This window comes from Vulpes lagopus, chromosome X, assembly GCF_018345385.1.
Source record: "Vulpes lagopus strain Blue_001 chromosome X, ASM1834538v1, whole genome shotgun sequence".
NCBI lineage: Eukaryota > Metazoa > Chordata > Mammalia > Carnivora > Canidae > Vulpes > Vulpes lagopus.
Genome location: NC_054848.1, coordinates 61,973,109 through 61,991,073, shown reverse-complemented (window position 1 = coordinate 61,991,073; position 17,965 = coordinate 61,973,109). Strand labels below are relative to the sequence as shown.

Genomic DNA, 17,965 nt, shown 5'->3' with positions numbered 1-17,965 from the left:
TGGCTAATATTCCATTGTATACATAGACCACATCTTCTTTATCCATTCATCTTTCGATGAACACTGAGGCTCCTTCCACAGTTTGGCTATTGTGGACATTGCTGCTATAAACATCGGGGTGCTGCTGTCCCGGCATTTCACTGCATCTGTATCTTTGGGGTAAATCCCCAGCAGTGCAATTCCTGGGTCATAGAGCAGTTCTATTTTTAACTCTTTGAGGAACCTCCACACAGTTTTCCAGGGTGGCTGCACCAGTTCACATTCCCACCAACAGTGTAAGAGGGTTCCCCTTTCTCCACATCCTTTCCAACATTTGTTGTTTCCTGCCTTGTTAATTTTCCCCATTCTCACTGGTGTGAGGTGGTATCTCATTGTGGTTTTGATTTGTATTTCCCTGATGGCAAGTGACGCAGAGCATTTTCTCCTGTGCTTGTTGGCCATGTCTATGTCTTCGTCTCTGAGATTTCTGTTCATGTCTTTTGCCCATTTCATGATTGGATGGTTTGTTTCTTTGGTGTTGAGTTTAATAAGTTCTATAGATCTTGGATACTAGCCCTTTGTCTGATACGTCATTTGCAAATATCTTCTCCCATTCTGTAGGTTGTCTTTTAATTTTGTTGACGGTTTCTTTTGCTGTGCAAAAGCTTCTGATCTTGATGAAGTCCAATAGTTCATTTTTGCTCTTGTTTCCCTTGCCTTTATGGATGCATCTTGCAAGAAATTGCTGTAGCCAAGTTCCAAAAGGGTGTTGCCTGTGTTCTCCTCTAGGATTTTGATGGAATCTTGTCTCACATTTAGATCTTTCATCCATTTTGAGTTTATCTTTGTGTATGGTATAAGAGAATGGTCTAGTTTCATTCTTGTGCATGTGGCTGTCCAATTTTCCCAGCACCATTTATTGAAGAGACTGTCTTTTCTCCAGTGGATAGTCTTTCCTGCTTTGTCAAATATTAGATGACCATAAAGTTGAGGGTCCACTTCTGGATTCTCTATTCTGTTCCATTGATCTATGTGTCTGTTTTTGTGCCAGTACCACACTGTCTTGATGACTACAGCTTTGTAGTACAACTTGAAATATGGCATTGTGATGCCCTCAGCTATGGGTTTCTTTTTAAATATGCCCCTGGCTATTCGGGGTCTTTTCTGATTCCACACAAATCTTAAGATAATTTGTTCCAACTCTCTGAAGAAAGTCCATGGTATTTTGATAGGGATTACATTAAACGTGTAAATTGCCCTTGGTAACATTGACATTTTCACCTTATTAAGTCTTCCAATCCATGTGCATGGAATATTTTTCCATCTCTTTGTGTCTTCCTCAATTTCTTTCAGAAGTGTTCTGTAGGTTTTAGGGTATAGATCCTTTACCTCTTTGGTTAGGTTTATTCCTAGGTATCTCATGCTTTTCGGTGCAATTGTCAATGGGATTGACTCCTTAATTTGTCTTTCTTTAGTCTTATTGTTCGTGTATAGAAATGCCACTGACTTCTGGGCATTGATTTTGTATCCTGCCACACTACCAAATTGCTGTATGACTTCTAGCAATCTTGGGGTGGAGTCTTTTGGGTTTTCTATATAGTCTATCATGTCATCGGCGAAGAGGGAGAGTTTGACTTCTTTGCCAATTGAATGCCTTTTATTTCTTTTTGTTGTCTGATAGGTGAGGCTAGGACTTCTAGTACTATGTTGAATAGCAGTGGTGAGAGTGGACATCCCTGTCGTGTTCCTGATCTTAGGGGAAAGGCTCCCAGTGTTTCACCATTGAGAATGATATTTGCTGTGGGCTTTCCATAGATGGCTTTTAAAATGCTGAGAAATGTTCCCTCTATCCCTATACTCTGATGAGTTTGAGAAAGAGAATCCTTAAGCAGAGTCCCCACTGAGCATGGAGTCCAACCTGGGGCTGAATCACAGGATAATGAGATCATGACCTGAGCCAAAATCAAGAGTTGGATGTTTAATAGACTGAGCCACCGAGACGTCCCAGTATAGACATTTATAAATATATGTTCTTCTTTCCATAAGCATGAATGTCTTTCCGTTTCTTGGTGTCATCTTCGATTTTTGTCATCAGTGTTTTATAGTTTTCAGAGGCTAGGTCTTTCCTCTCTTTGTTTATTTGGTTTATTCCTAGGTAACATTATTTTGGCATAATTTTAAATGTGATTGTTTTCTTTTTCTGCTGCTTCTTTATTAATGTATAGGAATGGAATAGATCTGCACATTGATTATATATCCTGTGCCTCCTGAATTCATATGTTAGTTCTAGTAGTTTATTGGTGGAGTTTTTACATTTCCTATATAGAGTCTCATGCCATCTCCAGATAGTGAACATTAAACTTATTCCTTACCAGTTTGCATGCCCTATACGTATATTTTTTGTGTGTGATCTAATAGCTGTGGCTAGGATTCCAGTACCATCTTGAATAAAAACGGTGAGAGTAGACATCCTTTTCTAGTTCCTTCCCCTTGAGGAAAATTCTCAGGTTTTCCTCATTGAGATATTAGCTGTTTTGTTGTTGTTGTTGTTGTGTTTATATATGTACAGCCTTCATGATGTTGAGGTATGTTTCCTCTATCCCTACTTTGTTGAGAGTTTTTATCACAGATCAATGTTGTACAATATCAAATGCATTTTCTACATCTGTTGAAAGAATACTATCGTTCTCATCCTTTCATTTATTAATATGGTGTATCACGTTGATTGATTAGTGAATACTGAACCATGCAGCTAAGGAATAAATCCTACTTGGTCAAGGTGAATGATTTTTCTTAATGTTTTGTTGGAATCTGTTGGCTTGTATTTTGTTAAGGATTTTTGCATCTGTGTTCTTCAAAGAGATTTACCTGTAGTTCTCTTTATTAGTGGTGTCTATCTGGTTTTGTTATCAGGGTATTGCTAGGCTCGTAAAAATGATTTTGCAAATTTTCCTTCCTCTGGTATTTTATGGAATACTTTGAGAAGAATAGGTACTAACTCTTAATGTTTGGTAGAATTCACCTGTGAAACCATCTCGTCCTGGACTTTTGTTCATTGGGTGTTTTTTGATTACTGATTCAACCTCCTTGCTGGTAATCAATCTATTCACACTATTTTCTTCCAGCTTCTGTTTTGGTAGTTTATATGTTTCTAGGAAGTTATCCATTTCTCCTAGGTTGTCCAATTTGTTGGCATATAGTTTTTAATAATATTCTCTTATGACTGTATTTCTGTGGCATGGTTATTATTTCTCCTCTTTCCTTTGTAATTTTATTTATTTGTGTCTCTTTATTCTCTGTTTTTTGATGAGTCTGGTTAGAGGTTTATGAATTTGTTTATCTTTCAGAGAACCCGCTCCTGGTTTCATTGATCTCTTCTACTGTTTCTTTAGTTTCTATATCATTTATTTCTGCTATAATCTCTGTTAGTACCTAACTTCAGCTGGTTTTAGGTATATTTTGGTGTCTTTTTCTAACTCCTTTAGTATAAAAATAGGTTGTTTCTTTGATATTTTTCTTCTTAAGTAAATCCTGTATTGGTATAAATTTCCCACTTAGAACCATTTTTGCTGCATTCCAGTGCTTTGGGACCATTGTGTTTTCATTTTCATTTGTTTCCATATTCTTTTGGATTTCGTCTTTCATTTCATGGTTAATCCATTCATTATTTAGTAGTACGTTATTTAACCTCCATTTATTTGTAGTCTTTCCAGATTTTTTTTCTTGTGTTGACTTCTACTTTCATAACTGTCATAAAAAATATGTATAGTATGACTCAAATCTCTTCGAATTTATTGATGCTTTTTTTTCTGGCTTCTATTCTGGAGAATGTTCTGTATGCATCTGAAAAGAATGTATATTCTGCTGTTTTAAGATGGAATGTTCTAAATATATCCATTAAAATCCACTCAATGCACTGTGTCATTGTTTGCTTTTTAGTTTCTGTTTAGATATAGTGTATTAAATACTATTATTGTATTATTATTGGTGGTTCCTTTTTTTTTTAATCTTTTTATATATGGTGGTTCCTTTATATTTGCTATTACATTTTATGTATTTAGTGTTCCCATGTTGGGTGCATAATATTTACAATCATTATATCTTTTTGGTGGATTATCCCCTTGTTATTTAGAGAGTCCTTTGTTTTAGTCTTTGTTTTAAAATCTATGTTTTCGTGCTCGCTTTAGCAGCACATATACTAAAATCTATGTTTTCTGATATAAGTATTGCTACTATAGCTTTATTTTCACATGCATTTATTTGTATGATAGATGTTTTTTGATTCCCTCACTTTTAATCTGCATGTTTCTTTAGGTCTAAAATGAGTCTCCTGAAGGCAGTATAGATGGGTCTTGTTTTTTTTAATGCATTTTGTCACCCTATGTCTTTTGATTAGAGATTTAGTTCATGTACATCAAAGCAATTATTGATAGAAATCTATTTAATGCTATTTTATTACTTGTGGTTATTTATGAATTTTTTCTTTGATTCTTATCTTTCAAGTTTTGCTGATTCGCTTAAATGGTATATTTGGAATTCTTTTTGTTCTTTGCCTTTTTATTAGTGTTTTTTGATTTGTGGTTATCATTAGGTTTATATAGAACCTCTTGTACATATGGCCGTCTATATTAACTTCATTGCATCCAGTTTGTTTTGAATCTCAGTTATTGCATTTTTCATTTCTATTAATTTGAACTCTTTTATCTCTGGGTTAAGGGCCTCCATGAAGTTTTCCATTCTTTTCTCAAACTAAGTGAGTATCCTTATGACTGTTGCTTCAAATTGTCCATCAGGCATATTACTTATATCTGTTTAGCTTAGATACCTGCTGTAATCTTATCTTGCTTCATTTGTGATGAATTCCTCCATCTTGGCATTTTGTCTAAGTCTCTGTCTACTTCTCTGTGTTAGGAAAGTCTGTTAGGTTTCCTGTTCCTGAGAATTATGGCTTTATGAAGAAGAAGAAGTCATATAGTGTCCAGGGGCTGGCACCTCAGAGCGTGTCTTTGGTGTGTGCTGAGTATGCTCTGCTGTGTTTTATCTGCTCTGTCCTTCTAGACCATTCCTCCTCAGAGTCTCTCCTTGCCTGCAGTGGGCAGTGTTTAGATGTGTGTGGGGGTTTCTGCTGGTCTCCTGGGGAAGGGGCCCGTCACACTGAGACTGAGGCAAACTTTACATAGAAGGACAGTAAGGGTAGAGTGCAGAGATGTGGGTCCTGGAGTAAGCAGGTTCGGCACCCAGTGTCAGCACTGTGCTATTTGCCAAAGGTGGCTCTATGTCTATATGAGTGGCAGGGGTGGGAAATGGTGCCAGCCAGCTCTTGTGTCCCAAGAGAGGAGTCTCGGTTTTGACTGCTCTCAAGGAAGCACTGTGAGAAGAAGGAATAATCTCTTCCAGTGTGTCTGGGTGTTTTTCAGTTGTTTTCATGTTCTTCACCCCAGGGTTGTTTGCCTGCCTTCTCTCTAGGAGCAGCACAGTGCCTTCAGGGCTCTATTCCAGTCAAGCTTACCCACCTTTAAGCTCCTGTCTTCAAGCCCTGCTGATTGCAAAAACTCACAAAAATCAGCCCTTCAATTTTCCCAGCCAGTGAATCTGGGAAAGTGTTCTCCTTGTGCATTCTCCTCTGTGTTCCTCACTTTCTTGCCTTTCTCTGTGACCAGGGCTTCCTTCCCTCCACAGAACCCTGTTTCCCACCCAAACCATGTTTCCACACATCCTATCTTTCTTGATGTGCTTTTCTCCCTCTAATTGTGGAGTTTGTTCTGTCAGTCCTCAGGTTTTTTTGGGGGGGTATTCAGAATGATTTGATAGTTATGTAGTTGTCTTCAAGGGATGAGATGAGCCTAGGATCCCCTTACTACACCAGTATCTTCTAGCTGTCTGTATTCAGTTGATAGTCATTTTAGATTCAATCCAGTTTTTACTCCTCTCCTCCCACATTTTCAGCAATTTTAGGTATATGGTGTCATATTTTACATTCTTTTATTTTGTGAGTTCCTTGATTGATTTCTTACAGAAATACTCATTTTTACTGCTTTTGTGTTTCCTACTTACTGTCACTTTTGGTCTTTCCTTTCCACTCAAATAATCCTTTTTAATATTTCTTGTAGGGCTGGTTTATTGGTCATTAACTCCATTAGTTTGTCTAGGAAACTCTTTAGCTCTCCTATTCTGAAAGATAAGCTTGCTTTATCTTCAGTATCTCAAGAGTACTATAGAGTACTCTTGCCTGCAGGATTTTCCCATTCAGCACGTTGAATACATCAAGTCATTCCTTTTTTGTTTTAAAGTTACTGCTGAAAAATCTGCTGATAGCATTATGGGATTTCCATTATATGTAACTGTCTTCTTTTGTACTACTGACTTATTTTTTGTTTACTTATCATTATATTTTGCCATTTTAATTATAATATGTCTTTGTATGAATTCAAGTCTGTTGATTTTGTTGGGGGTTCTCTGTGCCTCCTGGATATGGGTATCTGTTTCCTCCCACAGATTAGAAAGTTTTCAGCTATTATTTCTTCGAATATATTCTTTGCCCCCTTTCCTATCTTTCCTTATTCTGGGATTCCTATAATACGAATGTTATTACATTTGATGGAGTTACTAAGTTCCCTAATTCTTTCACATCATTCTTTTTTCTCTCTTTTGTTTATCTTGATTACTCTGTCAGCTATGTCATTAATTTGTTCCTCTGCTTCTTCCAGACTGCTTCATTCTATCAAGCGTGTTACTCATTTTGTTTATTGAATCCTTTATGCCTGCTATTTATTCCTTATCTCTTTTAAGTGCCTCACTGATGTCTTCTGCTCTTTTCTTAAGGTCAGTGCATATCTTTATGATTATTACTTTAAATTCTCTATTAGGCGTGTTACTTATGTCTATTTTTCATATATCTCTGGCTGTGGCTTAATCTTTTTTTCATTTAGGAGAAATTCCTCTCTCTCTTCTGATTGTGTTTGCCTTTCTGTGTCTGTTTCTGTGTATTGGAAAGTCAGCTATGTCTCCTCTTCTTAGGGGTGATGACCTCTTGAAGAAGTCCTTGCAGTATCCTATAGTATAGTGTTCCCTTTTCCTCAGGCCCCAGCACTTCAGCAAATTTTTCTAATGTGTGCTACACACACTTCATTGTTTTGTGCCGGCCACTTTATTCTTTAGGCCCATCTTCTGTAGATACTGTCTTTGCCTGTTCTTGGCATTGTTTGGACCCTGCTATTTTGGTGAGCTTTAAATAGGTGTGCTCAGGTCTGCTTATGAAATGAGACCTGTCACCACTGCCACTGGAACCCAGGTCCTGCAAAGCTCATGCATTGTTGGCAGGAGTTTGGGCCAGTCTTCTAAGGGAGAACTGCTGTGCTGAGGCTGAGGAAGTGTGACTTGGAAGGTCAGTTCCATCTGAGCATGGTGGGGTGGGACTGGGTATAAGCACTTTAGGTCATAAGTTTTGGTGCTATGCTATTTCTCATAGGTGGTCCTGATGGATGGGGGAGGGAAATGGCGTCTGTGTTACTTTGTTCACAGACAGGTCTCTCCATGAATCCTGCCTCTTTGGGACACATTCTGAGATGGGCAGATAAGTTCCTCACTGTTTGCTTAAGGTGCTCATGAGATCAGTTTCCAAGCCATATGTCTACAGGCCATTTGCCCTGAATTCTTTCCAAGAGCAGCCCCAATGCTTTTATGTTCTCCTAGAGCCAAACCCATTGACCTATAAAACTCCAGCCTTCACTGTTTTCAAGAACTCATGAAATTCAGCCCCTCTGGCTTACCAAGCCAGTTGTATGAGGATTCATTTTTACCATAAGCGCTCTCCTTAGTGCTTATCTCTTACCCTTCTCTACAACCTTGCCTCCCTCTCCACCATGGTGGCCATGATATATTCCTCTACAAAAACCATGTCTCTGTGCTTTCTACCTTCTCTAATATGGCCTCTTCTCTACCTTTAGTCATGGTTTGTTCTATTAGTCTTCAGGTTGATTTCCAGGGTATTTAGGATGAATTGGTGTTAATCTACTTGTATTTGTGGGAGGATGAAAGCCTAGTGTCTTCCTACTCCATGGCCATCTTCCCCCCCATAGCAGATCTTCTTGTTTATATGTTTCTCTTGCATGATCTGCTTCCCACACCCGATCCCCCCACAACAGAATGCCTTCATATCATATAGTTTTTTAGTTGTAGGTTTTCTTCCAGGTGTGAGGTAGATACTGATTTGTAAATGGAATTGTTTTTCCTTACTAGGGATTTAAGACTTGAATTGTCCTTTATAAGTGAAATGTTGAATATCTTTTTATGTACTCTCTCATAAAGATTTGTACAGCAATGAAATGGTGTTACACATTTGCTAATATTGACTTTAATAATGCCATATGTGTTAAATAAGGGCAAACAGCATGAATATTAAATAGGAGATAAAACTCAAAACATTTGAATGAAATAAATATAATTCATCACACTTCATTTCCTATAAGACCTGATGACTTGGCTACTTTTTTGGCTGCCTTTTAGTCTGACTATAAAATAAGGTGAAAAACATATCTAAGATGTATTTAAGAAAAAGAATATAGGCGGCGCCTGGGTTGCTCAGTTGGTTGAGCTTCTGACTCTTGATTTTGGCTCATCATGATCTCAAGGTCCTGGGATTGAGCTCCACATAGCTTCATACTCAGCAAAGTGTCTGCTTGAGGATTCTCTCCCTCTCTCTCTGCTCTTCCATCCCCTCTCTGGAATAAATAAATCTTTTTAAAAAGAGAAAAAAAGAATATAGAAATAAATAAAGTATTCAGATGTAATCATTGTATTTCAGTGTGTCAATAGAAATTTCTGTACTTATCAATATACTGAGGTGTTTTCAAAGGAGACAGTATTTAAAAGACCGTTATTTGTTTTATTTCAGAAAGGAAATTCTCATGAAAGATGTAAAACATTTTCTGTATCTGTAGTTGAACTTTTAACTTACTTAGCTCTCTAATCTGGACTTTTTGCTTGGAATATTTCATCAAGAAAGTACATTTGAAAATTAATAATTCAGTAATTATTCTTTAAGATGAGAAGACACTCCTAATAATGGCTAATTTGGGGACATTTGTTAAGTCATACACACAAGCTGACATATCAAACAATATAAAAGCTCTTTACAAATACTATTTGATATATCTCTTCTTTTCATTTTAATCTTTTTTTTATTATTTGCCTAGAAAATTATAGATGAAGGATGTTTTATTATATTTAGGAAGATAAAAATTTAAAATTTTGTGGCTTTATATCTTTGATCTCATTAAGGTGATGGTGAGGTGGTAGAACAAGTAATTGGGCAACAAACCAATGACCAAGATGAAAGCATTCTTGATGGAATAATCAGGGAACTACAGAGAGAACAGGATCTTAGACTAATAAATGAAGGAGATGTTCCACATTTTCCAATTAATAGATCATATTCTGCTAATGGTGGTACGTATGTATATATTTATATGATGGAAGTACTTTATTTCATTTTACTTGCACTAAGTGATTACATGTAAGAAAAATTTTAGGTTTTTAAATAAGAACATTTTTGTTAATTTACAATTGTCATATCGAATATACCAAAGTGCCATAATCTGATTGTCATTTGTTGCTAAAAGGCCTTAGCGTTTCTTAGAAATACAGGTAGTGTATTTTAATAAACTGTTTTCTCTTAACTGAAGAATGTATTTGCAGTCTTTACATTTTTTCTAATAAATGAGGTGCTACAATAAGTACAGCCTTTTGTAAAAGGGGACCAACTTACATTTCAAAATTAAAACCACTGTGAATATAAAAATTACTAATAAAAAATTTACCCTTCTTTGTTGAAAAGAAATTAACATTATCCCCTTCATCTCTTGAATTTACAGACATACACTGGAAGATAAGCCCTATTCTTAGGAAATACAGATGCAACTTCTGAATTGATTTTCGAAACACTTTGAATAATGGCAATATTCTAATTTATTGTATCGTTTCTTTACTTTACTTGAAATATGGCTATACATCTGAATTTTATATAAATCTTAGCTTCTGTCAGTTTTACTTTTTTTTTAAATGATAGAGTTCTTCATGAATTTGCATGTCATCCCCTCTCAAGGGCCATGCTAATCTTCTCTGCATTGTTCCAATTTTAGTATAAGTCATGACGAAGCAAGTGCCATCAATTCTACTTTTATCAAGAACTATTAGTTGTACTTCAAAATGCAGTTGTCTTATGGGATTTTGGCAAATGTGTTTCTTTTTACATTTATATAATTGGGGTTTATTTGGATATAATAGCTTTTAGAATCCAAGAATTGGAGCAGCCTGGGTGGTTCAGTGGTTTAGCGCTGCCTTCAGCCCAGGGCCTGATCCTAGTGACCCGGGATCGAGTCCCACATCAGGCTCCCTGCATGGAGCCTGCTTCTCCCTCTGCCTGGGTCTCTGCCTCTCTCTCTCTCTCTGTCTCTCTCTCATGGATATATAAATAAATAAATCTAAAAAAAGAATCCAAGAATTGAATAAAGTGATTTAAATTTGAGGCGATTCACAGGGTATTATACTCATTTCCTGATTATTAAGTATCCCATAAAATTAAAATTAAAACATTTCTTTGTTCACCTAAGGAACACCTAACTAACTCATAAACTTTCCTTAACCTGGAAAAAGATAATAAGTGGACTGATAATCCTACAGTAACCAGGCCTTTCTGTTTCTAAGATGTAAAACTTTCTTAGAACCTTGATTTAGAGAATCATTAATGAAATCAGCATTCAGCTCTACCCTCAATAGCTCTACCCTCAATAGTAGAATTCTGTGGATAGATATGAAATGCCATTAGTCAAAACACCCCCACTGAATTCTATTTCCAATGTTTTTGTTTTTGTTTTTGTTTTTTTGTCTTTCCTGGGTGCTTATTTTAATGGTTAAATGAATGATTCCATTTCTACTTTTATTTGCAAATACAACAAAAATAAATTTACAGGGACATGTCTAAGGACTTAGAAAAGGTTTCATTACTTCATTTCACCTTTTATTCGTTGCTTATCAGTTTTGAAAATGAAAGTTTGTTAAAGTATTTTTGTTTATCCTTTTTCTCTTATTACTACTTTTGAACACCAATTGAAACTTTATTCATAAACCTTTTAATGGGCTAAATATAGGATATAGATTAAAAGCTGCTTTCTGAAGTAGTGTTAATAAACATTTGTAAATCTACCAAATCATGCTAAATACACTTTTTGTATTTCGTAAGCATTTATTAGATGACAGATGTAAATATACTTTGAAAAAATTTAAAAGAATGATAGAAACTTTAAGCATTTATTGAGTGCCTTGTTTTATTCATCACTGTATAAAACCGTGAAGGTGGTACAGAAAACATAGAACAAAGGGATAGCAATATTGTCATAGACTTTCCTATTTTAGTGTACTGATCTCTGGAAATTTGGTGCCTTCACTCAGAGAAACTGGTACCTTTCTTTTGGTTTTAGCTCTGATAAGTCCAAATATGGATGTATCTTCTTCCCCAAATATTGGGTTTCGACGTAGTGGTCAGATTGAAGGTGTCCGACAAATGCATAATAATGCTCCCCGGAGCCAGATGGCCACTGAAAGAGATCTCATGGCATGGAGCAGAAGAGTGGTGGTCAATGAACTAAATAGTGGAGTTAGTAGGTGAGTCAATAAGGTAACATTAATAAGAAAATTGAGAACTTTATTGTTTAGTTAGTCGATTTTATAACTAAAATTATTTATTAATCAAGCTGAAGTTTTGTATGTTTTTCTACCTTATTCCAGTTAGTTCATTCTGTAACAACTATTTAATAATTATCTTCAATTTGCTTGGCTTTATGCTAAATGGTTTGGGAAATACAGAAAAATTAAAACATAGTCTTCCATGAATTTATAGTCTAAGTTAGAAGATAAGAATACAAATACTATTAAGTAAGAATATAAGAATATGAATAATAGTGAAAGGGAATATAAAGGAAGGGAAAAGAAATGTTGGGAAATATCAGGAAGGGAGACAGAACATAAAGACTCCTAACTCTGGGAAACGAACTAGGGGTGGTGGAAGGGGAGGAGGGCGGGTGTTGGAGGGGAATGGGTGATGGGCACTGAGGTGGACACTTGACGGGATGAGCACTGGGTGTTTTTCTGTATGTTGGTAAATTGAACACCAATAAAAATTAATTAAAAAAAAAAGTAAGAATATGAGACCAGATGTGAGTAAATATTTCAATGATATGTAGACCCAAAATTCAACAGTGGTTCTGAGGAAAGGCCATCAATCTGATATTGGAATAGTTTGGGAATGCAAAATAGGTATGTTGTATATCCCAGTGCTTAAGGGTAAATTTTGAAATGCCCTTTAAGTAGACTTCCTTGTATGAAAGGATTTTATTAGGATAAATTTTAAATTTAGAATACCTATTCCTATTTATAAATCCTAACATTTGCATTAATATCAATTCCAATTAATCTACAGAGTCTGGAAGTAGATTTAGAAAAGAAGAAGAGGAACGCCTGAGTGGCTCAGCAGTTGAGCATCTGCCTTTGGCTCAGGGTGTGGTCCCAGGGTTCGGGAATCGAGTCCCACATTGGACTCTTTGCATGGAGCCTGTTTCTCCTTCCTCTTTCTGTGTCTCTGCCTCTCTCTGTGTGTCTCTCATGAATAAATAAATAAAATCTTTTAAAAAAATAGAAAACAAAAAGAATATTTGACAGAGAACATACAATCTCTCTTAATCATGCTATCTCCTTTATCAAGCCTTTTACTGATTCATCCAACAAGTAGCAATCATAATTTAATTTCACCTTTTTTTTTCTATAGCAATAATAAGAAAAAAGGAGACATAGCTAATTTATGAACTCCTGGCAATAGAGCAATTTGAAATAATACTTTGCTCAAAATGTTAAAATACAGTTGAAAGAAGGAAGTCAAGTAGATACTTGTATGCCAGTGTTCATTGCTGTATTATGCATAATACCAGAACAATAGAAATAACTCCAGTGTCTGTTCTCAAATGAATGGATAAACAAATTGTGATATATACATACAAGGGAATATTGCTCAGTCATAAAAAGAATGAAGTTCTGATACCTGCTATCACACAGATAAACATTAAAAACATGCTAAGTGAAATACCAGACACAAAAAGACAAGTATCAGATGAAATATATATAGAGATATGAAATATCTAGAGTAAGCAGATTCATATAGACATAAAGTTGATTAGAGGTTAACAAGGACTGGTAGAAGGAGAAATAGAGAGTTACTATTTAGTGGTTACAAAGTTTGTTTGGAGTGATGAAAAGTTTTGGAAATAGTGGTGATGGTTGTTACACAATATTGTAAATGTCAGTAATGTCTACCTAAAAATGGTTAAAGTAGCAAATTTTACCTCTAAATATTTTTTGTTATCTGACTTTAGACTGTTGGTTTGATTTTTGATGATTTTCTGTCACTTTGACATTTGTTATTAGGGTTCAGGAAGAATGTCGAAATGCAAAAGGTGACATAGAAATCAGTCTTTATACAGTTGAAAAGAAGAAAAAGCCATCTTATACTACCCAAAGGGTAAGTTTAGTTTTATAGTACTTTGGGATATACTGCTTGCAAATATTTGCAGATACTGAGTTTTTCAAAGGTAGCAGTTATGTATTAAGCGGCTATTTTCCTAGTTGACTACATATAGGGAGCCTATTTTTTAACCCCAAATTGAAATACATAGCAATTATTAATAAAAAAGAATTACACACACACAAAAAAAAGAATTACACAACGTCAGGACATCCTCCAAAATTTAGGATATGTGGTCATTGTAAGTATAAAACATTTGTATTAAAATACCATTTTTATATGGTTAGAGTAAAACCTTAAAATTGTTGGCTGGTCACTAATCACAGTGTAAAAAAATGTTTAGATATCCTAGTAGTCACAAACCACTACCCATGGTCTAAATCTGGTCTACAGCCTATTCCTGTTATTGTAAGTTTTATTGGAACACAACCATACTTATTAATTAACATATTGTCTATGGCTGCTTTCATATACTATAGAATTGAGTAGTTACAACATCTGACTTGCAAAGACAAAAATATTTACACTCCGTCCATTTACAGAAAAGGCCCACTCTTGGCCTATCTAATTATATAGGAGCAAAATCTGATCTATTTTGGAAAGATTCATATTCCCAGTAGAAACTGCTAAGCAGGGAATCAGATTCCTATACTCCATTAGGTACATAGTAAGCCCCTTACTAGTATTCTTATATTGAACAAACTAGTGGCATAACAATGTATGTTCTTATTCCCAGATCAAACTATAACTCCTGAAAAGTATGGTAATGTGGATAGTCTAAGATGATATTAATTTTATTAAAGAAATCTAGGCAATGGGCACTGAATTTTAAAAGTGTTTTTCAGTATTGATAAATACAATTTTAGATAAGTATCATATGAATATCGTCAAATATCCTTAGATAATATTTTTTGCCTACATTCTTAATTTTTAAATAAGATTTGTTAGCTTATTTGATGTTCTCCAACAAGGTTATTTTCTTAGAGATTTTGAATGTCTCAGATCCATGATTTATATTATTTTCTCCTGCTAAGCTGATTTGTCACATATGTCTGAGACTAATTAACAAGGCAGTTCGGTCTGTAAACATTTTATATTAAAAATGGGAAATATTTACATATAGGATAAGAAACTGGTCCTTGATACTGATTTATTTATAAGAATTTTAAATTTGTTTACTCCAATAGCATACTACGGTTTTAACTTTTACATAAAGGTATATTATTAACATTTTATACTTGTAAAGGTTAGAAGAACATAGTTTTCACATTAATTTTAGTTAAAAATTAAATATTTTTATCGGTTTATCAAATGTAGTATTTTAGAAAACTAAAGAAGTACATATTAAGAATTACATATACATAGGTATGATATGATATCTTGCTTCATCTTGTAACAAACTATGAATAATATAGAATATGTTAATTCTGAGTCAGTCCATTCTTACAGTCCAAAATTTAGGCACTCTTTAACTTGATCACAAAATTTTCAAAATAGGAAAGTACTCAATAATAATGGAAGGTTGCGTAAATATACATGTATCTTGTATTTTCTTTTTGGGGATTTATTCCTAATTGTTACATCTATGCCCACCCTACCCCTGCCCAGTTGATTTGCTTTATATGTGTTTATGTTTGATCCCTGGGCCTTCAATTTTTTTAAATCTGTTTTCTTTATGTTTTACAGAACGATTATCAGCCTAGCTGTGGGCGGTCTTTAAGAAGGACACAGCGTAAGCGTCAGCATACTTACCAAACACGGTCCAACATAGAGCATAATTCACAAGCATCATGTCAAAATTCAGGTGTACAGGAAGACTCAGACAGCTCCTCAGAGGTTAGATGTCTGCTCTTTACTCAGTGTAATTTTTGGTTTCCCTGTTAGTGTCATCACCTTGGATTTACTTTTAATAGTCATTTTAATAGAAACTAGTTCTAATAATTTTCTTTTAAGATTACTCTTTAGTAAGGCATTTAATAGGCAAATTTGAGCATTGCATTGAGTTCCTTTACATATATTCCCTGATTTATACCTAAGATTTTTTTTGCTTTTTTTTTATTGGAGTTCAATTTGCCAACATATAGCATAACACTCAGTGCCCCCTCAGTGCCCGTAACCCAGTCACCCCAACCACCCGCCCACCTCCCTTTCCACTACTCCTTGTTCATTTCCAAGAGTTAGGTGTCTCATGTTTTGCCACCCTCACTGATATTTTCACTCACTTTCTCTCCTTTCCCCTTTATTCCCTTTCACTGATTTTTATATTTCCAAAATGAATGAGACCATATAATGTTTGTCCTTCTCCGATTGACTAACCTCACTCAGCATAATACCCTCCAGTGCCATCCTCGTCAAAGCAAATGGTGGATATTTGCTGGTTCTAATGGCTGAGTAATATTCCATTGTATACATACACCACATCTTCTTTATCCATTCATCTTGTGATGAACACCAAGGCTCCTTCCACATTTTGGCTATTGTAGACATTGCTGCTATAAACATTGGGGTGCAGGTGTCCCGGGATGTCACTGCATCTGTATCTTTGGGGTAAATCCCCAGCAGTGCAATTGCTGGGTCGTAGGGCAGTTCTATTTTTAACTCTTTGAGGCACCTCCACACAGTTTTCCAGACTGGCTGTACCAGTTCACATTCCCACCAACAGTGTAAGAGGGTTCCCCTTTCTCCACATCCTCTCCAACATTTGTTGTTTCCTGTCTTGTTGATTTTCACCATTCTCAATGGTGTGAGGTGATATCTCATTGTGATTTTGATTTGTATCTCCCTGATGGCAAGTGATGTGCAGCATTTTCTCATGTACTTGTTGGCCATGTCTGTGTCTTCCTCTGAAATTTCTGTTCATGTTTTTTGCCCATTTCATGTTTGGATTGTTCGTTTCTTTGCTGTTGAGTTTAATAAGTTCTTTATAGATCTTGGATACTAGCCCTTTATCTAATATGTCACTTACAGATATCTTCTCCCATTCTGTAGGTTGTCTTTTAGTTTTGTTGACTCTTTCTTTTGCTGTGCAGAAGCTTTTTATCTTGATTAAGTCCCAATAATTCATTTTTGCTTGTGTTTCCCTTGCCTTTATGGATGTATCTTGCAAGAAGTTACTGTGGCCAAGTTCAAAAAGGGTGTTGCCTGTGTTCTCGTCTAGAATTCTGATGGATTCTTGTCTCACGTTTAGATCTTTCATCCATTTTGAATTGATCTTTGTGTATGGTGTAAGAGAATGGTCTAGTTTCATTCTTCTGCTTGTGGCTGTCCAATTTTCCCAGCACCATTTATTGAAGAGACTGTCGTTTTTTCCTCTGGCTAGTCTGTCCTGCTTTGTCGAATATTAGTTGACCATAGAGTTGATGGTCCACATCTGGATTCTCCATTCTGTTCCATTGATCTATGTGTCTGTTTTTGTACCAGTACCACACTGTCTTGATGACCACAGCTTTGTAGTACAACCTGAAATCTGGCATTGTGATGCACCTAGCTCCGGTTTTCTTTTTCAATATTCCCCTGGCTATTCGGGGTCTTTTCTGATTCCACACAAATCTTAAGATGATTTGTTCCAACTCTCTGAAGAAAGTCCATGGTATTTTGATAGGGATTGCATTAAATGTGTAAATTGCCCTGGGTAGCGTCAACATTTTCAGAAAATTAATTCTGCCAATCCATGAGCATGGAATATTTTCCATCTCTTTGTGTCTTCCTCAATTTCTTTCAGGAGTGTTTTGCAGTTTTTAGGATATTGAGTCTTTACCTCTTTGGTTAGGTTTATGCCTAGGCATCTTATGCTTTTGGGTGCAATTGTAAATGGGTTGACTCCTTAATTTCTCTTTTGTCAGTCTCACTGTTAGAGTTTAGAAATGCCACTAATTTCTGGGCATTGATTTTGTATCCTGCCACACTGCCGAATTGCTGGATGAGTTCTAGCAATCTTGGGGTGGAGTCTTTTGGGTTTTCTATGTACAGTATCATGTCATCTCCAAAGAGGGAGAGTTTGACTTCTTCTTTGCCAATGTGAATGCCTTTTTTTATTGTTGCCTGATAGGTGAGGCTAGGACTTCTAGTACTATGTTGAATAGCAGTAGTGAGAGTGGACATCCCAGTCTTGTTCCTGATCTTAGGGGAAAGGCTCCCAGTGTTTCCCCATTGAGAATGATATTTGCTTTGGGCTTTTCGTAGGTGGCTTTTAAGATACTGAGGAATATTCCCTCTATCCGTATACTATGAAGAGTTTTGATCAGGAATGGATGCTGTATTTTGTCAAATGCTTTCTCTGCATCTGTTGAGAGGATTATATGGTTCTTATTTTTTTCTTGGTGATATGATCTATCACATTGATTGCTTTACGAGTGCTTAACCAGCCTTGCATCCCAGGGATAAATCCCGCTTGCTCATGGTGAATAATCTTCTTGA

General features: G+C 35.7%; 1 protein-coding gene and 1 non-coding gene across 4 annotated transcripts in view; one reads left to right on the top strand and one right to left on the bottom strand.

Annotated features, from left to right (window-relative positions):
* BRWD3 (bromodomain and WD repeat domain containing 3) overlaps positions 1-17,965 on the top strand; it is a 201,990-nt gene that overhangs the window by 122,318 nt on the left and 61,707 nt on the right. For all 3 annotated transcript variants that reach the window (XM_041741648.1, XM_041741647.1, XM_041741649.1), the window contains 4 exons: positions 9,259-9,426; positions 11,457-11,640; positions 13,453-13,546; positions 15,236-15,385. In XM_041741648.1, the coding sequence (XP_041597582.1) occupies positions 9,259-9,426; positions 11,457-11,640; positions 13,453-13,546; positions 15,236-15,385 (596 nt within the window). The remainder of the gene's footprint in view (positions 1-9,258; positions 9,427-11,456; positions 11,641-13,452; positions 13,547-15,235; positions 15,386-17,965) is intronic.
* LOC121483666 lies at positions 10,036-10,140 on the bottom strand. The gene has a single exon (XR_005985791.1). It is a non-coding gene; the product is annotated as a U6 spliceosomal RNA (small nuclear RNA).